At 44.9% G+C, this 24,538-nt stretch overlaps 1 protein-coding gene and 1 long non-coding RNA gene across 8 annotated transcripts in view; one reads left to right on the top strand and one right to left on the bottom strand.

The window, feature by feature from the left end:
• Positions 1-24,538, bottom strand: part of EBF1 (EBF transcription factor 1) — a 432,079-nt gene that overhangs the window by 378,406 nt on the left and 29,135 nt on the right. For 4 of the 7 annotated variants that reach the window (XM_037798755.1, XM_037798757.1, XM_037798759.1 and 1 more), the window contains exons 1-4: positions 4,447-4,580; positions 2,359-2,515; positions 1,745-1,808; positions 1,056-1,111 (exon numbers count right to left, since the gene is read on the bottom strand). In XM_037798755.1, coding sequence (XP_037654683.1) covers positions 1,056-1,111; positions 1,745-1,808; positions 2,359-2,515; positions 4,447-4,580 — 411 coding nt within the window. Of the gene's footprint in view, positions 1-1,055; positions 1,112-1,744; positions 1,809-2,358; positions 2,516-3,640; positions 3,758-4,446; positions 4,622-24,538 lie in introns of those variants that run through there. The other 3 variants (XM_037798761.1, XM_037798760.1, XM_037798756.1) reach the window with 3 other exon arrangements.
• LOC119505878 lies at positions 5,371-23,983 on the top strand. The gene is made up of 2 exons (XR_005210891.1): positions 5,371-5,973; positions 23,410-23,983. It is a non-coding gene; the product is annotated as an uncharacterized LOC119505878 (long non-coding RNA).

The raw sequence follows: 24,538 nt of genomic DNA, 5'->3' as shown, positions 1-24,538 counted from the left end.
ACCCTGATGTGAAACTTTCCAAGACTGACTGTGGAAGAAGGTGGCATCTTTTTTTCAAAGGGAATATTATAAAATCATAACCATGCAGATAAGTTTTAACTCTCTTACTAAGTTGATGGTTCATATATAATGAATTACTTCTCTCTTTGTTTTGATTTCTTTCCCTTACCCAATAAAGTAACTGCCTTCTTTTTTCTGCTAAGTCCTTCAGCTACCTACAAGCTACTTAATTCTGAAATCAAAATTTTTGTTAAAAAAATTTTTTAAAAGCTCCTGTATCTTATTAAAGCGTCAGGCCTTTCTTCTGACTCGGCTCATACTTGTATCTCTTAAACCATAACACAACCTTAATGTATACTGCTTGACACCCGCGTGTTGGGGAGCTTAAGAAAAATGCTGCCGTCTATGTACCTTTAAGACTGCAAGCTCACTCATGCTGCCTGGCTTCCTGCCAAACTTGGAGGCAATAGCTGGAGGACTTTTGCAAAATATCCTCTAACAATTATGGCTCCCTCCTCCAACACTACCACCATCATCACCAACACCCTTTTAAAATAATCTGTGGAATAGATCATCTGCACTCAGCCGGTCTCACCATTCCTGAGAAAGCCGCCTTTGCCCGCCCTCTACCCTCTGTCTCCCGGAGAAGGCCTCGCTGGCTTGGGTTTCAGAGGTTCAGCCCACACCACACCAGGGTCCCCAGGCACCTTTTGCGCCCCTTGGGGCTCTCCGACCCGGTCAAAGGAAGTTCAACCCCTGTTCTCCCCACTAAGCACACAGTGGTTGCAATTCAAAAGGCCTGAGTTCCCTTGGAGGGAAGGAGCCGTCGTACCATCCTCTCCACGAGGCGGGCGCAAGTGCACGAATGGGCCCTGGCGTTCGGAAAGCTTGTTCTGCGAGCGCAGTCCGCGGTCCGCCCTCGCACAGAGTTTCCAGTCCCAGACCTCGCTATGGCCCTCATTAGAGCCGCTGAGGAAGGAGGGCAGACAGTTTCTTGACTCTGCGAACTTCGTGGCCCTAGAGTTACCCGTGCGGCGTGGAATTAAGAAACTTACCTGTTTTGTCATGGAGTCAATGAGGCGCACGTAGAAATCCTGCTCTGTCCTTATCCCTAGGGGGAAAATAGGGGGGTGAACGAAAGAGAATTAAGTGAGAAGGGATCAGCCGCGGGGGGAAAAAAAGAAAGAAAAAGAAATGGGTTCCAGGGCGGATTTGGGACTCCAACTGTCCTGGAGAACCACAGCCAGGACCCCCACTCTTAGTGTCCAGAGAAGGGCCGCGGCCTAGCCTTCCTCCCAGAGCTCCTGGAAGCCAGCCCCCAAGCGCTGCAGCTGCGAATGGGGCGGGACCCCCACCTGGCTTCTCTCTCTTCCCAGGCCGGGAGCCCGTCTGCGTTCTGCTGGAGCCATCAAGGCCATGATTGTTCAAAGCCCCCTGAGCCCAAGAGGTCTAGGGCCTGGGAGCCTGGGCCATTCCAAGATAACAGGCCTCAGGACAAGGCCCAGAGAGGGCTGGGGCACCGCACCTGGCCCCAAGCATGCGCGGGCCGGACAGGCCGTCCCCAGGACAATCAGTGGCTTCCTGGAGTGAAACTCCTTGGGCAAAACTTGGGAAAGGCCGGTTCACTCCGAGGATAGCGGAACACCTCACTTCGCTTGGGACTCCCGACCTCCAGGAATTCCCTGCGCCCCTGGCGCCAACCCGGAGCCCCGGGGTGGGGGCGCAAAACCGACGGGAGCCTCACCATTGCTGTAGAGGAGCTGGAGCCGGTAGTGAATTCCGTTATTGGTCTTTTCGCTGTTGGCTTCCTAGATTGCAGCAGGACGCAAAAACACAAGAGACGGGGGAGAGAGGTCGGCGTGAGCGAGTGGACCAACTTGGAGGCAACTTTCCTCAAGTGGAGACCCGGAGCCGGGGAGCCAGCCAGGCCCGGAAGCAACAGAAATTGCCGCCAACTGTGACCCCTGCGCTGCACCTCGACCCTAACTGTGCTCTCTCCACTGCCAGAAAATTCCGTGGGGAGCTCACAGACCTTCCCTTTTCCTTGGGCTTGGGCCGTTAGAGGCTGGAGCCGCGCGTGGCCAGGGGCGGAGGGCGGATTCATCCCCCGCACCCTTAGCGCTCCAGTGAGGACCCAGCTCATCTCTCTCTAACTCTGGGAGCTCCACGCAAACTTTATCCGAGCAGGACCTCGTGGGTGGGGAACCCCGGTTAACCAGGGACGGGAAGTGGTCGGAGGACCCCGCGCGGGTATGTGTTATGGATGCTTTGCACTCGCCGCGGGGCGCGCGGGCCGAGGCCCCTGGGCCTGCTGCCCTGGCTGGGGCAAGGGGCGGCGGCGGCGCTGCGCCCACTTACTTTTTCCTTCTCCACGAACCCCACAAAGGCTGTCCTCTCGATCTCCACGGGCTGGCCCTGTCTGTCGTAGAGGGCCAGGACGAAGTGGAAGAAGTTGGATTTCCGCAGATTAGAAGGCGGCTGCTTCTCAAAGTGAGCCCGGGCCAGACCCACCCCGCTGCGGCCAAAGACGCAGAGTTAGACGGCTAATCTGGGCAGCCACCCGCGCCCCCACGGCCCCCCAGTCACCCCGCACACACGCGCGCAGCCTGAAACGTCCGCCCCCTCTGCCCTCAAAACGCCCAGTGGGCGCCCTCCACGCCCCCTCAGGCGCCCGGGGACCAGCTGGCGACGGGTCCCGCTTGTTCCCGCGTGTCCCTAGCCTCCGAGCCGAGAGCAAGGGACACCCCCCGAACTCGCTGAAGAGCTGTGGAAGTTTTGTTTGGGTTTTGTGCGCGAGAGGAAACGCTGTACGCGTTTACTCCGACCTGACGCGCGCTACGTGCGGAGGAAAAAAAGTGGCCGTGGGTGAACTAAACCCGCGTTCGCGGAACACAACCCATCTCTCACAACTTAGAGAAAGGGGGGCATAGCACATTGGTTCCCGCCACCCCCTCGAATCTTATATCTCAGTTCCGTGGGCAGGTGGGAATAGATGGAGAATACTCTTGGCTTCTCGCTGAGGCAGGCACCCTCCAGGAAACCTCCCCGCGCCCAGGTCGGCGACCCTGCTCGACCTTGCGAAAGACACTTTTCCTCATTTCCCTCCAAATAAAGCATGTGTAGAGAAGGGTGGAGGATGGGACTCAGACCTGATGGGGGTGGTAGCTATGGGAAAAGGGGCTAGGGGTGTCTGGACGAAGTTTCGCTGTTCCGCAGAAATACCCTACATTCATTCCAGAAATCCTAACGGCCGGGGCTGGTGGCTGAGCGCGCCGGCCAGAGGCTGGAGCTGGGGCATCCGGAGACCGGGTGGCCACTGACAGCCGGACCTGTCCAACACACGCTGGCGCGCGCGCACACACACACTCACACACATACACACCACAAACAAACACACTTTCACTTCCAGCCCAGTTTCCCAACTCACTCTCACTACCAACCACTCGCATCCTTATGCTCAATGGGAATGGGAACAGCGTTGGGGACACTTGTCCCCACCCCCTGAAATATGGAGATGATATAATTAGTCATCTTTCTTCTTGCCCTTCTACACTCTCTGAGTCGGACAGGGCCTGCGGCTGCCAGGTCTCCCACTCCCCTAAACCCAGCTAGTGGCCTGAAAAACAAAAACAAAAAAAGCTATTTCTCACTTGGGACCAGGAGTCCCCGGAAAGGGCGCTGGGGGTTCCCAGTAAAGTTCTCCCAGGTCAACCTCCAAGGGCAGCGCCTCCAGGCCACACAGTCTTCAATCCCGGAGCTAAGAATGAGAGAGGGGCCGGAAGGGGCCGTGATAGCAGGGATGCGGAAGACTTTTAGGAGATGTCAGAATTAAAGTTGAGAGCTGCTGTACTCTGGGGGACCAAGAAAAACTGAGAGCTAGAGAGACAGGGAGGGAGAGCCAGATAGGAGAAATAAGAGAAGACACCGGGGAGAGATGGGGAGAGAAAAGGAGACAGAAGAGACAGGAGGCAAGAGAAGGAGAAGGAGGAGAGAGGGAAGGAAGAAGATGGAAGGAAGGAAGGAAGGAAGGAAGGAGGCAGGGACGGAGGGAAGGAGGGAAGGAAGGGGAAAGAGAGAAAAAGAAAGAAAACAAGAAAGAAAGAAAGACACACGGAAAAGAAAGAGCAAATCACATAAAATCACAGATACCCAACATCATGCTGGTAAGACGCCTCTTTTGGGTTAAAACAAAATGAAAAACAGCCACAGACGAAGCAGGGAAAACTGCCGGCGAAACGTGGGCTCGTCTCAGACAGCTCCAGGCTCTCCGGCCGCAGGCGACGAAAACAGCGCGGCCCGGGAACGCAGAGCCCGGGCAGCGAGCGGAGCGGAGCGGCTAGAGCCGACGCATGAGCGCGGCCCGGTCCCGCGGTAGCCGCCGCCGCCGCCTTCTCCTCCCGGCTCTCCCGCCAGCCTCCTCCTCCGCGGTCCCCGCGCGGTACCCACCTCTGCGCCGCGGTGTTGGCGTCCAGCACCCCGGCGCCTTGCATCCACGTCCGCACCGCGTTCATGCCGCTGCCCAGCGGCTCTTCCTTCATGCTGCTTCCACTCCGTTGGATGCTTTCCTGAATCCCAAACATGAAAACAACCTTTTCTTGCGGAAAATCTCCTCCCCCTTGAAAATGCTTTAAAAAAAAAAAAAAAAAAAAAAAGGAAAGAAAAACGCCAGCCAGAGATTTTTTTTTTTTTTTTTTTTTTTTTTTTGAGACGATGAACTCGCACTAGAAGATCAAGGCGGGCGAGCTGGAAAGCAAATTTTTTAAAAAATGTAAACCTTTGCTCAAACTGAGCGAAAACACCCCCTCCCCCCAAAAAAAAAGGCTAGGAAAAAAGAAGAAAGGGAAAATCCAACGAAAAGACCGAAATTAAAAAAAAATAGAGATGTATGCTTGGCTGTTGGGGGTTGTTTGGTTGGCTGATTTTGGTTTGGGTGCTTTTTTTTTCTTTTTTTTTTTTTTTTTTTTTTTTTTTTTTTGTAATGATCACAGGCCAGTGGAGGACAGGAGGGGCTGGAGTTTCCTTTTGTAGCGATACCCTTCACTTGAAGAAGCAGGAAGAAAAAAAAAAGCCCTGATGGCAATTTAAGAAACAATAGACTCAACTCGCGCTGCCGGCTTTGCTACTTCAAGTGTCATTTTCCACAACCAGGCAAGTTTTTTCCTCTCTCTTTTTTTCTCCTTCTCTCCCAACCAAAGATGTTTCTTTCCTTTCAGTGCGTGTAGATGAGTAGGACGCTGGTTGCCGTAGACAGATACACCAGAGAGGGAGAGAGGGGTGGGGGTGGGGGCGAGAGGGGAGAGAGGGAGAGAGGAAAGGGGGGGACAGAGAGAGAGAAAGAGAGGAGAGGGAGACAGAGAGAGGGGTGGACCCTGCTGGATGGAGATTCTGTTTTCTCCTTGCTAAAATAGAAGTGATTTGCAGGCTCTCCCTATGGAATCCAGTTTGACTCTCCCTAGAGCTAAACACAGGCACACTAACCCCAAAGGGAGGAGGCGGGGCCCTTGCCGCCCCGCCCCGCCCTTTCATTTGCATAACGTCGTCCTTCCGCCTCGCCTCAGCCAATCGCAGTTCAGGACTGGCCGGCTTGCAGCGCCGGGCCACCTCCCTCATTACCATCCCTCTCCGGGTGGCGCAGGGGAGCCGACCAAAGTTCCTGGCAAAGTAGCGAGCCTGGGAGCGCTGAGCACCGGCGTCTGGGCTGGGGAGGAGCGGTGCCGAGCGGGGCCGAGAGGGGCCGGACATTGGGCAAGAGGAAAGGAAGGGGAGTATCTTTCCCAGGGATCTGAGCTGGGGTCTGCGTCCTGGCCACTGCGGTCCCTTAGCATCCTGGCTGCGTCCCGAGCGCGCTCCACGCGCTTAGGCTGCGCCCTCGCAGGGCTGATGCCGCATCCTGCTCCGCTGTTTTGCGATGTCGAGGGCAAAAGTGGATGAGACGGGAGAGCCTGAGCAGAGAAAGCAGGACGCACGTCCCAGGTGCCCACCTCTTCGCTTTGAGGAGGGGGTGGTGGGTGGAATATGGGTGTGCAAGGTCGGGGCCGGGGGCTCGCGAAGGGCACCGCCTTCACGCTGGGAGGGATGGATACACCCTGAGACCGGGCAAGTGAGGCGCTGTGGGTCCCTAGGGAGTGCGGAGGACTCTGCCGTCAGCCCGGCATCTGAAACGCTTCTTGCTGGGTCACTAGCCTTGAGGCTGCCGGCATTAGGCACTGTTCTCACATGCTCACTTCTCTCAGACGGTCCTCGGGATATTTGAACGGTGTAATAAAGGCTCTCACTGGAGCCGTGTGTTGGGATGCGTTTTAACTTTTTCTCAAACCCAATCCCCAACCCCTCAGAGTAATTTTTTTTTCTATAGAATAACTACCAAAACAAAAATGCATATCATCTTTGATTAGTCAGTTATTTGGTGTAGAGTGTCTCTCCTACCCCCTCATTCATTCGGTTAAAAAGGGCTGGGGAAAACGGGGAGATTGAACAAATCCTCCCCAACTTCTGTTCCTGCCATATGTCAAGAAAGAGAAATTGAGAAAGAAAACAAAGAAAAAAGGGAGAGGAAGGAAGGAAGTAATTAAAGAGGAAGGAAGAGAGGGAGGAAGAGAGGGAAGAAGAAAGGACAAAAGAAAAACAGAGTAAAGGAAAGAAAAAAAGAAATTGCCTCCTACTTCAGGCCTTCAGTATATATATGCTTGTGGCTGGCAAAGGAAATAGCTAAATGTTTCTAGGTAATGTGTCCCATCATTTTTTAGCAGGTTGTAACCTCTAATAAGCACATGGTGAACTTCTGTTTCATTGCCCTCAAAGGAACTCCCTGACTGCAGCCAAATCTGCCAAGGGCTCCTTTGGGAAATTCTCTGCCAGAAACTCAGGTCCACTATTTGCCCACCTTCCTTGGCCCTTTGATTTATGAAGCTCATGGGGTCAGTGGTGGAAAAGCACACATGCCCACCTTGAATGGAGACAGGCAAGAGTTATGCTTTGTATTCTTGGCAGAGCAGGAAAGTGGGAGTCATGTCCCGATTCCTAAACTGGATGAAGGAATGTGTTCCAGGCCTTTGGGTACAGGCCACTGTCTCCAAACACTGCTTTAACTCTTGTGCACAAGGCCTGCCCAATTTTCATACCATTTCATCTGGACCACTTATGTGCTGAGCACTTTCTCCTTAGTACCATAATTAATGCCATCTCCTCCAAGAAATTCTTGAAGAGTTCCTTCCGATCCATTAGAATTCCCACAGCATCAACCAGAGTTTCTGATACACAGTAGGTGTTTGGGGGGGCCATGATGGTTGAGAGACTGGAAGGGTTGTAAGTTTGTGGGGGTTAGAGGGGAACTGGACCTTCTCCATCTCTATAGAATTTAAATGCACAAATGAAACTGCAACTGCTGAAAATGTCCCAAAACTCCAAACTTAACCTGATGACCCAGGCCCAAGGAGTCCCCAGAGCCAATCCCTTCCCCTGCTTGAGCGATATTGTCCAACTCAGAGATTTTAGACCTTGGGATTCTTCAAGGTAGGGGACCAAGAAGTAGTGGCCATGCTCCTATCAAGTCCCAGATAGCCCTGGCATAAGACCTATCCAAACTGCCTGAGTCTCCATTTTACTCTCCAGTTAAACACTCTGTAGTACCCTAAGTTGAGGCTGGTGGGGTGCATACCAGTGATGGCAAGACACTATGGGGGGAAAAAATCACTGCCAAAGGGAGGTGACAAAGGTGCCAAGGAAAGGAGAGAGCCACTCTGAGAAGCAGGATCTGTGAGAGACACACAACAGATGGATTTCCGAGGGTCAAGCAGATCTAGAAGCATTCTGCAAAGGATGTGTTTGAGGCCCCTCAAGCTGCCTGTCCCAAATGAGAAATTGGCCCAGAGAAAGAAGCTGCCAGCAGCCCAATTCCTGCCCCAGAGCCAGTCTCCCCAGGAACTAAATAATAGGGAGGCAATTTCCACATTTGTCAGGCCAAAAAAAGGAGGAAAAATAAGAAGTAGGAATCTTTTGATAACACCAATTCCCTTTGGCTGAGTAGAGGCAGCAGATACCTCACGTGGGATGGTGAGTGTACTTTATTTTAATCAAGCAGAGGGTATTCATAGCTTTTCTTCTAGGTCTCTTTGTGCTTTCAACCTAACTTTCTCACCTTTTAATAAATATTTAAGTAGGAAGGGGGCTATAGAGAAGGTAGAAAAGACAGAAAACTGGGAGTGGCACTCAGGCCAGCAGAGAGGTAGCATTTTTGGATTTCCTCTGGTGAATATTGAACCAAGTGCAATTTTGAACTTGGAAAAAGAATCCCTTAAACATTTTTAATCTTCCCTTCATGTGAAGTTAACATATCCTCCAGAAGACAAAGATATATGTAGAGGGGTGACTATAAAGTATGTAGTAAGACTGGCCTCCTCCTTTTTACTTTGTGGCCACATCTATGAAGAGATACATTGTATGTATAGCATTGCTTAGACTTTATAGCATATCCATGATATGACTTTAGAAAAGCTTATACATGTAATCCCCAAACCTGGCTCATCAGCTGAATCTCATGGGGGTGCTTGTTAAATATGCAGATTTCCAGGCCTTTGTCCAGACTTGCAAAATCAGAGTCTCTAGTGTTGGTGCATTGGAATCTGTATTAAAGATATTTGGAAACTCCTGATTTGGAGTGTATATCACCTCTGAGAGGAAGCTAAAGGGAGGGAAAAAAGAACCTGGGCATGAGGAAAATACACAGCAGAAAGAGTCTGTATGTGGAAGAAGCAATTGGAAAGACTTGGTGTGTCCCCCCCGAGTCAATCCTCCCAACTTTCTCCAGCTTCCTTGTTAGCTTCCACACCCCCTCAATTGCTCCAGATTGTACAGTTGGGCAGCCCTCAGGGTCCCTGGGTGAGCCCCTGGCCGAAGGAGCTTCAGATTCAGGGCCATCCACCCTCCCTGCCTCCCTCTCACCCCCTGGCTTTGAACCTCCCCACCCTTGGCTATTCCAACCTTCCTGAAGCACAGGAAAATCAAAATTCCCTTTGCTAAAGGGTAATGCTCACCTGAGCGACTTCAGGGAATACTGGAGGGAACACCTCCTTGCACCCCACCCCACCCCTAAATGAGAAGAAACAAAGTAAATACAACTGAACTAGGACAATCAGGGACTTCCGGAGAATAGAAGGAATCCTCTGTTCTCGTCCGCCCCCAGGAGACCAGACTTGGGACCCAGCCTTTAGAAAATTCCTTCAATCACTGTTTTGGTGACCGGTCCCCAGAAGGGCCGCTTGTCCGGGAAAACGCCCCTTCTTTTGCTGCTTGCAGAAAAAAGGCTGAGAGCTAGGCGGAGGGCAGACGCCCCCTTCAGTGCTGAGAGGAAAGGAAAGGAGCTGCGAAGGTGGGAAGACCAAGCCCAAGGCGCAGGGGTCCTTATGATAGCAGGGCCCCACTCCGTCGACCCGCAGCCTGGGGTCGCGGTCGAGAGTGGGCAGAGGCCAAGGCACTGCTTGGAGGAGAGGGATAGGAATGGGTGGTGGCCCGGGACCCTGGGAAATCGAGGACCTGAGCTGGGGGTGGCCGCCAGCAAAACCCTGACCCTTCCTCGCTATGACCTCCACTCGCCACCGTCGCGGAGCCCTTGGGAGCAGCAGGCCATCATTCCGCCGGAAATCCGGATTCTGATCCCTGTTTACCGATCCCCAACAGTCCTGAGGATGCCCAGTCTTTGCTAGACCAGCCTGTCAGACGCTTCCAGTCCCGGGAAGCGCGCCTTCCTCTTTAATACAGACAGGGAAACTGAGGCCCAGGGAGGGACGAAAGTACAGACTTGGACAGCCAAAACCTCTCTGACCCGGGCGTGGGAGCTCTTATTTTGCTTAGGACAAGGTCCTGGGCAAGGGGTGCAAATAAATCTTGTTTGAAGTGAGCCTGCCAGCTCTCTCGGGTTTCCCCTGGGGCGCTCCCCAGATAATAATAGATCCCATTTGTTGAGGGCTTTTCAAGCAGGAAATCACTAAATTCTCACAACAGACCAGGGAGACAGATAAAATCACCCCCACTTTACAGGTAAGGAAACTGAGGCCCTGTGAGCGAAGTGAAACAATCCCTCCACCACGACACGGCTAAGAAAGTCGCAGAGCCAGAATTTGAGTTCCTGAGCTTGTGCCCGTAACCTTGCTGCCAAATCACCCAACCAGCAGTGGCGCGATTCTCAGGCATTCGCTGCGGTGTCTGCCCCGGAGCGTTCGCGGGTCTCTTCTCCTTTTGTGCCCCGGGATCCGAGTTCCTTATCCCGGGTGAGAAAGGAGCGAGTCATGTTGCCTCCCAAGGGCAGGGACCAGAGAAAAGAGGAAGGGAGAAGATTCTGAAAAGTCCTGACTAATACGCAGACTGGATAAGCATCCACGCGATTAGATATCGACTGGCGTTTGTCGCAGCTCGCCGGCGACAGGGCGCGCCAGAGACGTGCCAGCCCCAGCCCTGGCTCTGCCACATTTGCTATATGATTTCGAGTCATTTGCTTCTCCATTTTGGATCCAGTTCTAACTGAGTCCTAGAGTTCCAGGCTCACACAGCTTCGCCTAATTAAAACAGACTGAACGCAAGAATTTGCGAAGATATCCGCGACGCCCATCAGAGAGCGGAAACCTGGATGTACAACCTGCAGATGTACTTCAATGGAGGGAGAACATGACTCTGCCTTGGCATGACCACAGATAACTAAAAACTAAAGTCATTCTGAGCAGAGAGAATACAACCGGGGACACTATCTGGAAGATCAGATTCCGATCCCACCCCCACACGCGATCCTTCCCCACAGACCTCCAGCCTCAGGGACCGTCGAGATTGGGATCTGATCAGTGACTGACCCCTGCTCCCTCGCTGAAAGAGGCATCAGGGAGCGAAAGCGGGAAGTTCACGACTGTTTGGAAGTCATCACTTCAGTAGCGCAAACCGGATGGAAGAAACTGAGGCCTGCGATGATTGGGGAGGGGAGTAGGATGCGGGTGGGGGGGAGTCGGTAAAGGCCTGTTTGCTTAGCGGAAGGTGAGAGATGGGAGGGAATTTAGATGACGAACTTAAGATGCCCGGGTGAGGAAAATTTCGCCCACGTATTTTCTTTAAGGAGCAATTAACTGGGTATTTACGCACGGCTCCTGCTGCACGGTCTTTGATAGTTACCGAGATGCAAGATGCGTGTGATGAGTGTGTAAGCATGTTTGCATGAGCGAGAGTGCCTGAATATTTGTGCGTCTGCAATACACGTGTGCGCTGTGCTTGCGGAGGCATTTGTGCGCACAGGCGTGAGTACACGTGTGCATGTGTATAGTGTATGCATGTGTCACGTGAGGCGTGTCTAGTGTATGTGAGTCTGCATGTGCAAAAGTACGTGCATGTGTGTGTGCAAGAGAGAAAGCCTGAGCTTACGCGTGATTCGTGTGTACACGTGCCCGTGTGAACCCCGGCAAAAAGTCCCAAAAGTCTCAGTTCCAGTCAGGGGAGAAAGGCTTAGATAGGATGCGGGTTGAGCGCCGGAGAGCAGCCGACAAGAATACTGCTTCTTCCAGCCAGCAGGTAGCGGGGAGTCACCCAGCGGACGGGGGCTCGGCCCGGGAGGCTGAAGGTTAGAGTCCAATTCGACTCCAGGCAGACGAGGCCAGTTCCTGCTGCGGATCCACAAATTACGTGGACTGTGATCGCGATGATCTCTGCTGGGCTGTTCCGCACTCCTAATTGTTCCTCGTGGGCAGTTCCTGGTTATTGAGGCTGTGTGTCCTAAAAAGAGACCGCTTCCGGGTTTGTTGCTTCTTATCTTTATTACCTGTATCACCGTCATCATTTAGTGGCTGCCCCAAGGACGCCAAACCCACAAAGACCGGGCTGCCCCGCCGCTCGGAAGCCGCCCAGGCTTGCGGCTGACCCCCAGGGCGCGCATGTCTTCCCTTTACGTGGAGCTACAGCGCCACCTCGCGATCCTCCGACCATCCTCTGGTCACTGCCGCCCAAGACCAGGCCCTTCTGGGTCTCGGCCCCCAAGTTCTCACTACTGGTTTTCCATTCTCTCCCCCCTGCTACCACGTTCCTCTTCGCCAGATCCTCGAGGGTCCCCAGACACGCATTGCCACTGCGCCTTTGTACGTAGCAAGAATGCCTACCCCCTTCTCTACTTGGTGAAGCCCTGCTGCCCTTATAACTAGTTCAAAGGTCACCTCTTCCATGAAACCTTTACAAATCCCTCCAAGGCAGTCACTTGTGCTTTTCCCTGGTTTTCCTGGTGCTCATATCACGTTGGACAGGACATAACCGTTTAAACGTGCCACCCCCCCCCATCAGGGAGCTCTTCAACAATGGCTTTTGTTGCCATAGCAACAGTAGTAATACTTGCAATAAAATTAGTTGAGTGCATACTATGGAGCATTTATGCAATGTACGATGCTAAGCATTTTACTTATATTATCTCATTTAATATTCCTGGGAAAACCATATAGTAGGTACCTATACTATTTCCCATTTTGCAGATGGAGCCACTGAGGCTAGAGAGAATATGCCTCCTGTCTGGGCTTGCACTGCAGAGCCTGACCGCAAGTCTGTCTGTCTGATGCCAGAGTCCACTTTCCTTAACCTCTGTGTTCTGCAGACTTACTCAGCTACATATCCACAGACTTTATGAATAAACAATACTTAGCCAAATTCAATTCTTTCTTCTCCAAGAGAGCTGAGCATTATCTGACATTATCAGATACCTCGACATATCACCACAATGATTTATTCCAAAAGAGTATGCCACTACCTACTAGCTAGGTGACCTTGATAGTCACTTAACTTCTTTAATCCTCAATTTTCTCATTTGTAGAAGTAGGTTTACTGTGAGGATTAAATGAGAAAAAACAGGTGAAGTACTTGATATAGCACCTGGTTCTGTAGTCAATATTGATTAAAAGTTTGTTCTTAATATATCTATTAATGATAGTCCAAAAGCTAAAACACAAAATACAAAACTGCCTTACTGCTAATAACATACTATTTACCGTAACTCTGTATGAAATTTTGTCACTATTATATCTTCATTTTCATCTTGGACCTAAAAACATGTGATAAAATATGCTTAGTTTATCGTGAACTTAGTGTTAATGTTAACCATATTCTCTTATAAAAATTTAAGGGGCAAGGGGGAGAGATGTAATTAAACAGTAAATCAACAGAATTTGCCTCTTGTCCTTTCTTCCTGCTTTGTAGACTTTTACAAAGAAATATTTAAAGAAAGACCATAAAAGTGATAATTGCTCTGGAAAGTAAAAAAACTCCATTTTTTTTAATTTAGGAGAGATTCTGAGCTAGTTTGAAGTTTTTCTTACTTGAAAAATCTTTGTGACCACTAATGCATTACTATATATATATATATGCAAATGATGGTACCCAAATAAAATAAACAAATAAAGGTTGTTAAAACATATTCCATAACTTTGGACATCTCCCAAAAAGGTTAAGTTTTAAAGAGTCAGGGTCTGTTTCTGGAGTGACCCATTGAGCATTCACTCCTATTTGCAAATTTAGGTGAAAATGAACTTTTCTGTCTGGTCAATCTATAACTTTCTTACTATCAGATTATTTTAGAAAGACTTCATTGATTAGTATAGTCATGTCATAAATAAGCTATTTCTCCTCAGAGAAACAAGGCTAATAAAATCCACAAAAGCCTTTAAATGTGTCTCCTCATTTAGCTGGCCCACAAGCCATTTGTAGCAACTTCACCCCACCCTGACTGTTTCTTTGTACCTGCTTCCTATTCTATGTAATATTCTTGAATGAAGACAAAGAAATGAACTCAGAAAACTCTTACTTGCAGCAAATTAACATGTTACGAAATTTTGGTGTATAGCTGACAGGTATTTTATTATCCTTGATTGAGGATTTGATTCATATTGATGGTGTGAGACACTGGCTTTTCAACAATGTAGGAATCTATTCTGTTTTTTTTTTATTCCTATATTGGTAGTCATTAGAGATGTTCACAAAAATTATTATTTTTCTCCTTAAAGGAACATAGTAAGATTGAAGTATTCTAAGTCTTCTGCATTTAGATGTGAACTTGCTATTTGCTTTGGCAAATGAAGAATTAGCAGAAGTGGCATGTGTCACTTACAGTCAGAAGCTTGAAAAGCCAAAATGCAATTCACCAAATTCCCTTCCCTGTGCTATAGCTGTCAGTGATCCCCACATGGAGTTTCTATCAGCGTACCAGTCCGCAAAGGTGATGTGAAGTGGAGACCCCTCCACTCACAATAGACATTTAGCACAAATGGAAACAAGTCTTTACTAAGTCTCAGAGATTTCAAGGTTGTTGTTACTGCAGCATAGCAGAGCCTAGCCTGACTAATATACCTAGGAAGATAACCCATCTTTGATTTTCTTTTTGTGGTCAATGTTGAAAATTATTCTCCTGGAGAAAAAGATAGATTTCCACGTTTGATAAAACAGAGTAAGCAGATAATGAAATCATTCAATTTTGGAAAACTCTAACATGGAGGAAACATCTGAATTTTAGAAATGCTTAAAAAAGAATCTCAAAATCATTTCTGGACCTTATTATGAGTTCTCAGTGGTCCTTTTGCCTGCTTGCAGATACACAATGCAGTGAGTTCCATAGGGTCTGATTAGAAGAGACTTTATTGGCAATTGTATGAAGGAATACAGGAACATTTCTCCCTTCATAATGTTCATTTCTATAATTTCAGCTTGGGGAAAGGGAAGAATAAGTTGCTAAGTGACTTCAGTTTAAGGAACCTTTTTGTTTTAGTTTCCCAGGCTGCTCAAGCAAATACCATGCAATGGGCTGGATTAAACAATGGGAATTTAATGGCTCACAGTTTTGAGGTTAGGAAAAAGTCCAATCAAGGCAATGCTTTCTTCCCCCAGACTATGGCATTCTGGGGCTGACTGCTGATGATACCTGGTATTTGGCTCTTCTGTCACATGGCAATGAACACTGTAGCAACTCTTAGCCTCTCCATTCCCTTCTGGGTTCTGTTGAATTTTACCTTTTTACTTCTCCTGGCTTTCTATCTGTCTGAAATCTATTCCGCTTAATAAAGAGCTCTAGTAATAGGACTGAGTCCCATCCTGATTGAGATGGGCCACACCTTAACTTAAGTAACCTCAACAAAAGGTCCTACTTAAAATGGGTTCACATCCACAGGAATGGATTCAGTTTAAGAATATGTTTTTCTTGGGTATATACAGCTCCAAATCACCACCATGATCTAGGACAAGTCATTTAACTTTCTCAAGACCTCAGTTCCCTCATCTGGAAAATAAGAGTGTTAGACAAGATGAGCTGCACGATATCATTAATTTCAAATAAGCTAGGATTCTGCAATATTTGGGTGATACCAGTTTCAGGAGTTAGTGCTACAATATAAGAATTTTTCTGTTTTTCAATCCTGAGCATTGTTTTAGTAATTTTTTTTTTATTTTTCATACTGATATGAAAACAAAACTTAAAACAAAACTTAAAACAATGGCTTCTTTGTAAGAGAGATAGTACTTCTTTTTTTCAACTTCAATTATTTTTTTAATGTGGGAATTTGCTAGAAAAGTGGGCCATATAGATTTGGGGTCATTTAAAATGCTTTGTCATTTTGTAGACAAGAGGAGAAATTTGCTTTTATGTTAGAGAACCATTCTCTTCAGGTTTCATTATCATCTAAGGAAATTTCCTATGAATTTTCAGAAAATTTTTGTGAGAAAATATTGATTGTGTGACAAATGCTGTAGAGTGAAATCGTCACTGTTCTTTATTCTTGGCGCGGCACGACTGATTGCTAGGAATAATGCTATTTCCGTCATGAGAACAGGAATTTGCAATTGATGATGTGGTTTCACATTGTCTCCTCTCAACAAACCTTGCAACTGACATTTCTCCCCCTCATTTTAAAGAGGAGGAACTGAGGTTTAGATTTGCCCGTACCACAAGGATAGTAAGCAGAAGGGTTTGGCTGTAACCTAAGAGCTACAGGTGCCTATAAAATTAAGAATGCTGTCTGCAGCTCTACACAGAAATACAAACTATCAGAGGCCATGGCATTGATTGTATATTTTGGATGGATTATATGGTGTGTAAATATATCTCAATAAAATTGTATTAGAAAAAAAAAACAGGCCATGGGGCACTCTTATAGAAAGGTGCAGGATGCGTTCTGTGGCACACACTATGGCTATCAGCTAATAGTCTGGCTCTCCTCTCTTTCTGGGCACCCAAGAAGATTGCACCCCCTTGCCTTGGAAGTTGAGTATGGACATCTGACTTGCTTGGGCCACAGCATTTACTTCCTGGTGAAAAAACCCCAGAGCTCTCAACATCCTCAACCAGAGATACTGCTGAGGCTAGACCCATCAGCATAGGTCCTGCAGAGATGATGACAAAGAACAGAGTTCTTTACCAGTATGCAAAGGATTTAATGTGAGCAAGTGGTTTAAGCCACTGAGATTTGAGATTTGCTTATTATTGCAGCTTGACTTAGCCTGTCCTGACTTGTACACTTTCCTAATTAAAATTCTTAAAGGCATCCATATATCACTCAAGTTTAATGAAAGAGAACTAAAAGAGATAAAAGGGAACCATATCTGTGGGGGGGAGTCTCTTAAGCTTGAGTCAGATACAGATACCTTTTAAGGAGAAAATATTCTCCTAGACCCCTCATGTTTCTATAAAATTAATTGTGCTATCATGTTACCTAAATATGTGTAAGCATAACTCTTAAACAACTGTGAAAACAAATTGCCAAGCAAATGAAAATGAAAACCCCACAAATCCAAAGGTTCATAAATGAAAATAATAAAAATGTTGTTGTTGGGTGATGTTTTGTGGAAACTAAATTGCCCCTCAAATGTCAACAAGGTCCTGAGTTCAACAAGGTCTGTTCTTTCAGGTGTGATATGTCTATATAATTATGTCCTTTGTAATGACTCAATTCTCCTATCCTTTCTCCCTATCTGTCTCTCTCTCTCTCTCTCTCTCTCTCTCTCTCTCTCTCTCTCTCTCTCTCTCTATTTCTATCTCTATCTCTATCTCTATCTCTCTCTTGAATTACCACAAAGCATTTCTTAATTCATGTAGTGTAAGAAAAGCTTAAAGGAATTGTTTCATTAACAAGTCCACACCTGTCCCTTTCTCATCAGGCTATCATAATTAAGAATCACCAATAGATACAAACTCAAAAATGAGCTCAAAACTTTTGTGTTGATACTCAGTTTTAAGATGATTTCCCAGATGATATGACTATGCATAAATTTAAAAGATTATCATTGAAATGAAAACGCCAAATTTTAGAATTTTTTTCAAAAGCTAGGAAAACTCCCACTCTCAAGATACATTTTAGAGAAATTAGCAGAGGCTTCAGAGCAAGATATCCTGAGATTTAAATCCCTGATCCCACTATTCTGATGCAGGGTGACCATGAGGCAAGTTGCTTAACCTCTCTGGACCTCAAGTTGCTTAACTTCTCTGGACCTACAAACTGTTAGGTGTTTTCCTCCCGGCCCATAGTTAGACTGCATTTCTCAGCTTCCTTTGCTGCCTGATGTGGCCATACAACTGCGTTAAGGCCAACAAAATGTAGGTCAAATTGATGAAAGCCATTTCCATACACAGTCCATAAAAACCTCCCATACAATCTTCACTCTCTTTCTTCCCCCTTCTGTGCTTTTGTGGGCTAAATCAGAGGATCTAGCCCTGATTCTGAAGTTTTAGGGCAAAGGTCAGCAAACTTTTTCTGTAACAGGACAGAGAGTAAAAATTTGGGCTTTGTGGACCATATACTGTCTGTCATAACTACTACACCCAGAAGTTGTAGCATGAAAGCAGCCATAGACAATACATAAATTAATGCATGGCTGCGTGTCAATAAAACTTTATTTATAAAAATGGGCAGCAGGTTGGATTTGGCCCAGAGGCCATAGTTTGCCAACCCTTGCCAACCCTTGCTTCACTATAGGTTGCAGAATCACAGGATGGGAGGTGTCCTGGTCTCTAACTACGTAGATTGCTCTCTACAAATATTAGTCTTCTCCTTCCTCCCTACTGTTCCTTTGAAGAGTCGGCATTTGAAGACAGGGGCTGAGGACTGTTCATCCATCTACCCCTCACAGAGCTTTTCCAATACATATTAGTGAAATAAATAAAACACCATCAGATAAATAATCTGTGTGTGTGGAGAAACTAATGGTCGCAACATCTTTAACATTCTACTTTGTCACTGGCTCCCTTCCCTCTCTATTCCACTACCCTATTCATAGACACATACCTGGGTTGATTTCCGTCTCATCTCAGATAAGCAGAGACATGCAGCTGTGAGACAATTTGCTTGCGTAAAGTGAGCAGAGCTTACATCACTGTTAAAATAAGTCACTGGAACCTCTTGTCAAGTCTGCTGTGAGTTGCCATTCAGCTTCTATGTAATGGCACTTGATAGCCAGGCTCCTTTAAACCTGACAGTACCACCATTGTGGGTTGATATTTTTACTCCTAATTTATAATTAGGGAGCCTGAAACCCGGAGAGGCTAAAGAACTTTTCCAACTTTATACATTGGCAGCTCCAGGAACCTCAGCTTGCCTGAGTCCCAAATATCAAGCTACTCCAGAATCCCATGCTGAGGCTCCAGAACTTTATCTACCTTCCCTTCTCGAGGAGTAATTTGTCACCCCTCTGAGTAAGTTTCACTGAGTTTAAAAATTTCCCATTACAAAAGGAAAATGAGAAAAATATGTCCTAGATAACACAGAGAAAAATGCTTTCTTGTCTTAATTGCCTTTCTATTTCAATCAAGGAAGGCATTTAATTATTTCTGAACTACATTCAAAACTCCCTCTCAAGACTATTATTCTCCCCAGTGAGTTAACCAAGCCTGTGCAGAACATTTTCAAGTCTGAATATTAATATCCAATATTTATTGAGCACGTTTTGTATGCCAATGACTACTGCAAATTCTGTGCATTTATTCCTCATAACAAGTCTATGATATGGAAACAACCACTATTCTCCTCCAACTAATGAGGAAACCAAAGCACCGAGAGGTGAGATCATTCTCAGATCTTAAGGTGGCATCTTCTCCACTCTGCTGTGCAGCCTCTGAAGGGACAGTGTGGGTTTCCCCTTTGAGTTTCAATTTCTGGGTGTATGTGGAGGAATCATCTGAGATTCCCTGACTGAGGATCTGAAGGGTCAGTTGTCCAGGACCTCAAGCCTTTGGAATTTGAGATGGGCCACCTCGGGGTGATGCAACCAGGAGGGGCAGAGCGTGTCTGGCTTCTTGCCCATCCTGAGGAAAGACACTCTGCTGCTGAGTGTGGCTGCCCTGGGCCTGGAAAGACCCACATGGCAATCGCCATGTTCTGCATGGACTTCTTTGTTGCTGTGGGAAACCACAGGGAAAGGAAATGATTTTTGCGTTATATGTACTTTGTGGTCATTATTCTTACCTCATTTGACAGCCTAGAGTATAAAGAACAGTCTACTCGAAAATTAAATGGCATGAACACGTGTGCCATATAAGCAAAAGAAAACATGTTTGATGTATTGTACACTTTGAAAACCATGTACTATAAAACAGAAGACAGACCTGGTTTTGAAGTGTGCGGGCCACAAGCTGTAGGAAAGTCGACACTTCTAATTGTTTCCAAGGACTTGAAGCTTCACTATAGGTAAGCGGTGGAGGACATTTATATCTCCAGACCAAAAGGTTTTATACTTTGGGTTAAAATTTCTTTTAAATCTTCACAGTAGTCTTAGTTTTAATAGCATAGCTATTTTTAAATACTTATATGAAAATATTCTACTTCATTACTTTGCATAAGGGTATGTATGAGAAAACTTGATTTTTAAATATCATTTTTCTTTATTAGAGAAATTACAAATTTACAGAAAAATATGCAGAAAATAATGAGGTCCCATTAACTGCATCCCCCCCACACACACACACAGTTTTCCCTATTATTAACATTTTGTATTAGTGTGGTGCCTTTGTTACAGTTGATGAAAGAATAATATTATAGTTGTGCTATTAACTAAACTCCATAGTTTACAGTAGGGTTCACTGTGTTTTACAGGCTTATGGTATATTTTTAAAATTTTTAGTTCTAGTAATATATCTACAACTTAAACTTAAATATATATACAAACCCTTTCACCTCATTCAAATATGTAATTCAGTGGTGCTAATTATATTCACAATGTTGTGCTACCATCACCACTATCCATTACCAAACTTTTCTATCACCCCAAAAAGAATTCTATACCAATTAAGCATTAACTCCCCATCCCTTACCCCAACCTGGGCCTGGTAACCTGTATTCTAATTTCTGACTCTGAATTTGCTTATTCTAATTATTTCATATCACTGAAAGTACCATCAATGTTATCATATGTATCAGACTTCATTCCTCTTTATGGCTGAATAAAATTTTGTCTAACCATTTACCTGTTATTGGACACTTGCATTGCTTCCATCTTTTGGCAATTGTGAATAACACCATGATGAACATCGGTGTGCAAATATTTGTTTGAGTCCCTGCTTTCAATTCTTTGGATTATATACCTAGAAGTGAGATTGCCAGGTTATGTGGTAGTTCTATTCTTAGCTTTTTGAGGAACTGCCAAACTGTCTTCCACAGCAGCTGCACCAATTTACATTCCCACAATGACCAAGTGTTCCTATTTCTCTACATCCTCTCCAACACTTGCTATTTTCCATTTTTGAAATAATGGCCATTCTCCTGGGTGTGAAACGGTATCTCAGGGTTTTGATTTCATTTCCCGAATGGCTAATAACGTTGAGCATTTTTTCATGTGCTTTTTGGCCATTTGTATATCTTCTTTGGAGAAATGTCTATTCAAGTCTTTTTCTCATATTTTAATTGGCTGTCTTTTCGTTGTTGAGTTACATGATTTCTTTATATATTCTGAATATTAAACCCTTATCAGATATGTGATTTCCAAATATTTTCTCCCATCCTATAGGTAGTCTTTTTATTTTCATGATGAAGTTCTCTGATGCATAAAAGTTTTTAATTTTTATAAAGTCCTATTTGTCTATTTTTTCTATTGTTACTCATGATTTTTGTGTAAAGTCGAAGAAATGATTGCTTAACACTAGATCCTGCAGATGGTTCCCTACGTTTCATCTAGGAGTTTTATAGTTTTAGTTTTTGTATTTAGGTCTTTGATCCATTGAGAGATCATTTTTAAATGGTGTGAGGAAGGGTTCTACCTTCATTTTTGCTTGTGAATACCCAGTTTTCCTAGCAGAATTTGTTGAAGTAACTATTCTTCCCTAATTGAGTGGACTTGGCACCTGTTTCGGTTTGCTAAAGCTGTCAGAATGCAATATACCAGAAATGAGTTGACTTTTTCAATGGGGTTTTATTAGGTTACAAATTTACAGTTCTAAGGACTTTAAAATGTCAAAATTTAGGCATCAAGAGGAAGATACCTTCTCTGAGGAAAGGCTGCTGGCATCCAGGGTTCCTCTGTCACATGAGAAGGCACATGGCAGTGTCTGCTGATCCTTCTCTCCTGGTTCTGGTTTCAATGACTATCTCCAAATGTCTCCAGGCATTTCTCTCTTGGCTCTTTCTCTGTATTTCTTCCTTTTATCCTCTCATAAAGGGCTTCAGTAAATGATTAAGACACTTTGAACTGGATGGGTCACATCCCAGTTGAAACAACCTAACCAAGAGGTCCCACCCACAATAGGTCTGCACCCACAAGAATGGATTAAAAGACCATGGGCTTTTCTGGGGTACATAACAGCTCCAAACCAGCACAGAACCCTTGTCAAAAATCAATTGCCCTGAGGTTTATTTCTGAATTTTCAATTTGATTCCATTGTTCCATATGTCCTTCCTCATTCCAATAACATGCTGTTTTGCTTACAGTAGCTTTGTAATAAGTTTTAAAATCAGGAAGGATAAGTCTCCTACCTACTTCATCCTTCCTTTTCAAAAGGGTTTTGTTGGGCCCCTTACCCTTCCACATAAATCTGATGACAAGCTTTTCTATTTCTGTGAAAAAGGATGCTAGAATTTTGAGTGGGGTATTGCATTAAATCTATAAATTGCTTTGGGTAGAATTGACATTTTAACAGAATTTAGTCCTCCCATCCACAAACAAGGAATGTCTTTCCATTTATTTGTCTTCTCTGGTTCCTTACAACAGTGTTTTGTAGTTTTCTGTGTATAAATCCTTTACATCCTTGGTTAAATTTATTCCTAGACATTTAATTCTTTTAGTTGCTATTACAAATGGATTTTTTTCTTGACTTCTTCTCCAGAGTGTTCATTACTTGTATATAGAAACACTATTGATTTTTACATGTTGATTTTGTACTGTGCCACTTGCCACTTTACAAAATTAGTTTATTAGCTCTAGTAGCTTTGTTGTGGGTTTTTCAGGACTTTCTATATATGGGATCATGTCATCAGCAAATAGGGAAAGTTTTGCTTCTTTTTTTTCCAATTTGGATGCCTTTTATTTCTTTTATTTTTTCCCAATTTGCTCTGGTTAGAACTTCCAGTACAATGTTGAATAACACTGGTGACAGTGGGCATCCTTTTTTTGTTCCTGATCTTAGAGGGAAAGCTTTCAGTCTTTCGCCATTGAGTAAGATGTTAGCTGTGAGTTTTTCATATATGCCTTTTATCATGTTGAGGAAGTTTCCTTCTATTCCTAATGTTCTAGGTGTTTTTATCAAGAAGTGCTGCTGGAATTTCTCAAATACCTTTTCTGCATCAGATGAGATAATCAGGTGGGTTTCTTCCTTCATTCTATTAATGTAGTATACTACATTAATTGATTTTCTTATGTTGAACCACCCTTGTATACCTGGGTTAGATGCCATTTGATCAAAGTGTATAATTCTTCTAATGTGCTGTCAGATTCTGTTTGCAGGTATTTTGTTGATGGTTTTTGCATCTATATTCATAAGAGATATTGGTCTGTAATTTTCTTTTCTTGTGATGCCTTTATCTGGCTTTGTATTAGGATGCTGTTGACCTCATAAAACGAGTTAGGGGATGTTCCCTGCTCTTCAGTTTTTTGGGAGAGTTTGAGCAGAATTTGTGTTAATTCTTCTTGGAATTATTGGTAAAATTCACCAGTGAAACCATCTGATCCTGGGCTTTTCTTTGTTGGGAGGATTTTGAGGATTGATTCAATCTCTTTACTAGTTATTGCTCTGTTGAGTTCTTTGTATTTCTTCTTGAGCTTGTGTAGGTAGTATGTGTGTTTCTAGAACTTATCCATTTCACCTAGGTTTTCTAATTTGTTGGCATCTGGGTGTTCCTAGTATCCTCTTTTAGTCCTTTTATTTCATTGGGGCCAATAATAATGTTCCCCCTTGTCATTTCTGATTTAATCATTTGTGGTTCTCTCTCTTTTATAAAGGAACCAGACAGAACTACTGGGGCTGCAGACCACAAGAACTGAAATGAAAAATTCCCAGGAGGGTTTCTACATTAAATTGAAGCTGGCAGGAGAGAGAATAGTTATTAAAATTGCAGGAAAATAAGATAAAGAGAAAAATCGTATTGGCAGCCAGAGAAAAAACAGACAAGTTGCCTTTAAAGGAATGGTGGTTAAGACTGACTTCACACAAACATCTAGCTGTCTTCTCAACAGCAGTGATGGAAGACAGAAGACAATGGGATGGTATCTTCAATGCACCAAAGGAAAATAGCTGCCACTGTAGAGTTCTGCACCCCATGAGTGACAAACTAAACCTGAGAGAGTTTGTCACTAGAAGATACTACCTGAAGGTAATCCTAACAGATGTGCTTCAGGAAGAAAGAGAGTTATACCAGAAAGAAGATCTCAGATGCAAGAATGGTTGTAGAAAAAAGAAGGTAAAGAGCATGGGCAAATAAAATAAACATCAACTCTGTGAAATAGTAATAGTATTTCTAGTAAGTAAAAAAAAAAAAGATTAACTTAAAGTACCAGACAACAAAATCATATGAGTTGGAAGAGGGGAAATGGATAAGAAGTGGTGCGTAGTCCTTGTTTGTCCAAGAGAGAGTAAATCTTCTGATTACTTATAGATGTGGTTAAGTTATTTACGCAGGTTGCAATCACTAAGGTATCAACAAAAATTACAGAGATAAGAGTTTTTTACTCCCACACTAATAGCAGAATTAATTGAAAAACTGTGATCATTCACAATTAAAAATAAGGTATTCAAACAAAAACTTTTATAAAAATGTTCATAGCAGCCCTATTCACAATAGTCAAAAGGTGGAAACAACCCAAATGTACATCAACTGATGAATGCATGAACAAAATGTAGTGTATCCATGCGATGGAATATTATTCAATAATAGAAAGGAATAAAGAATTGATACATGCTACAATGCAGATGAAACTTGAAAACATTAAGTGAAAGAATCCAGTCACAAAAAGCCACATATTGTATGACTACATTTATACAAATTATCTAGAATAGGCAACTCTCTAGAGACAGAAAGCAGATTAGTATTTACCAGGGAGTGGGGGTGGGGCAAATGGAGAGTGGCTGCTT

This window comes from Choloepus didactylus, chromosome 11 (genome assembly GCF_015220235.1).
Source record: "Choloepus didactylus isolate mChoDid1 chromosome 11, mChoDid1.pri, whole genome shotgun sequence".
Lineage (NCBI taxonomy): Eukaryota > Metazoa > Chordata > Mammalia > Pilosa > Megalonychidae > Choloepus > Choloepus didactylus.
This window is presented reverse-complemented; position numbering and strand designations above follow the sequence as displayed.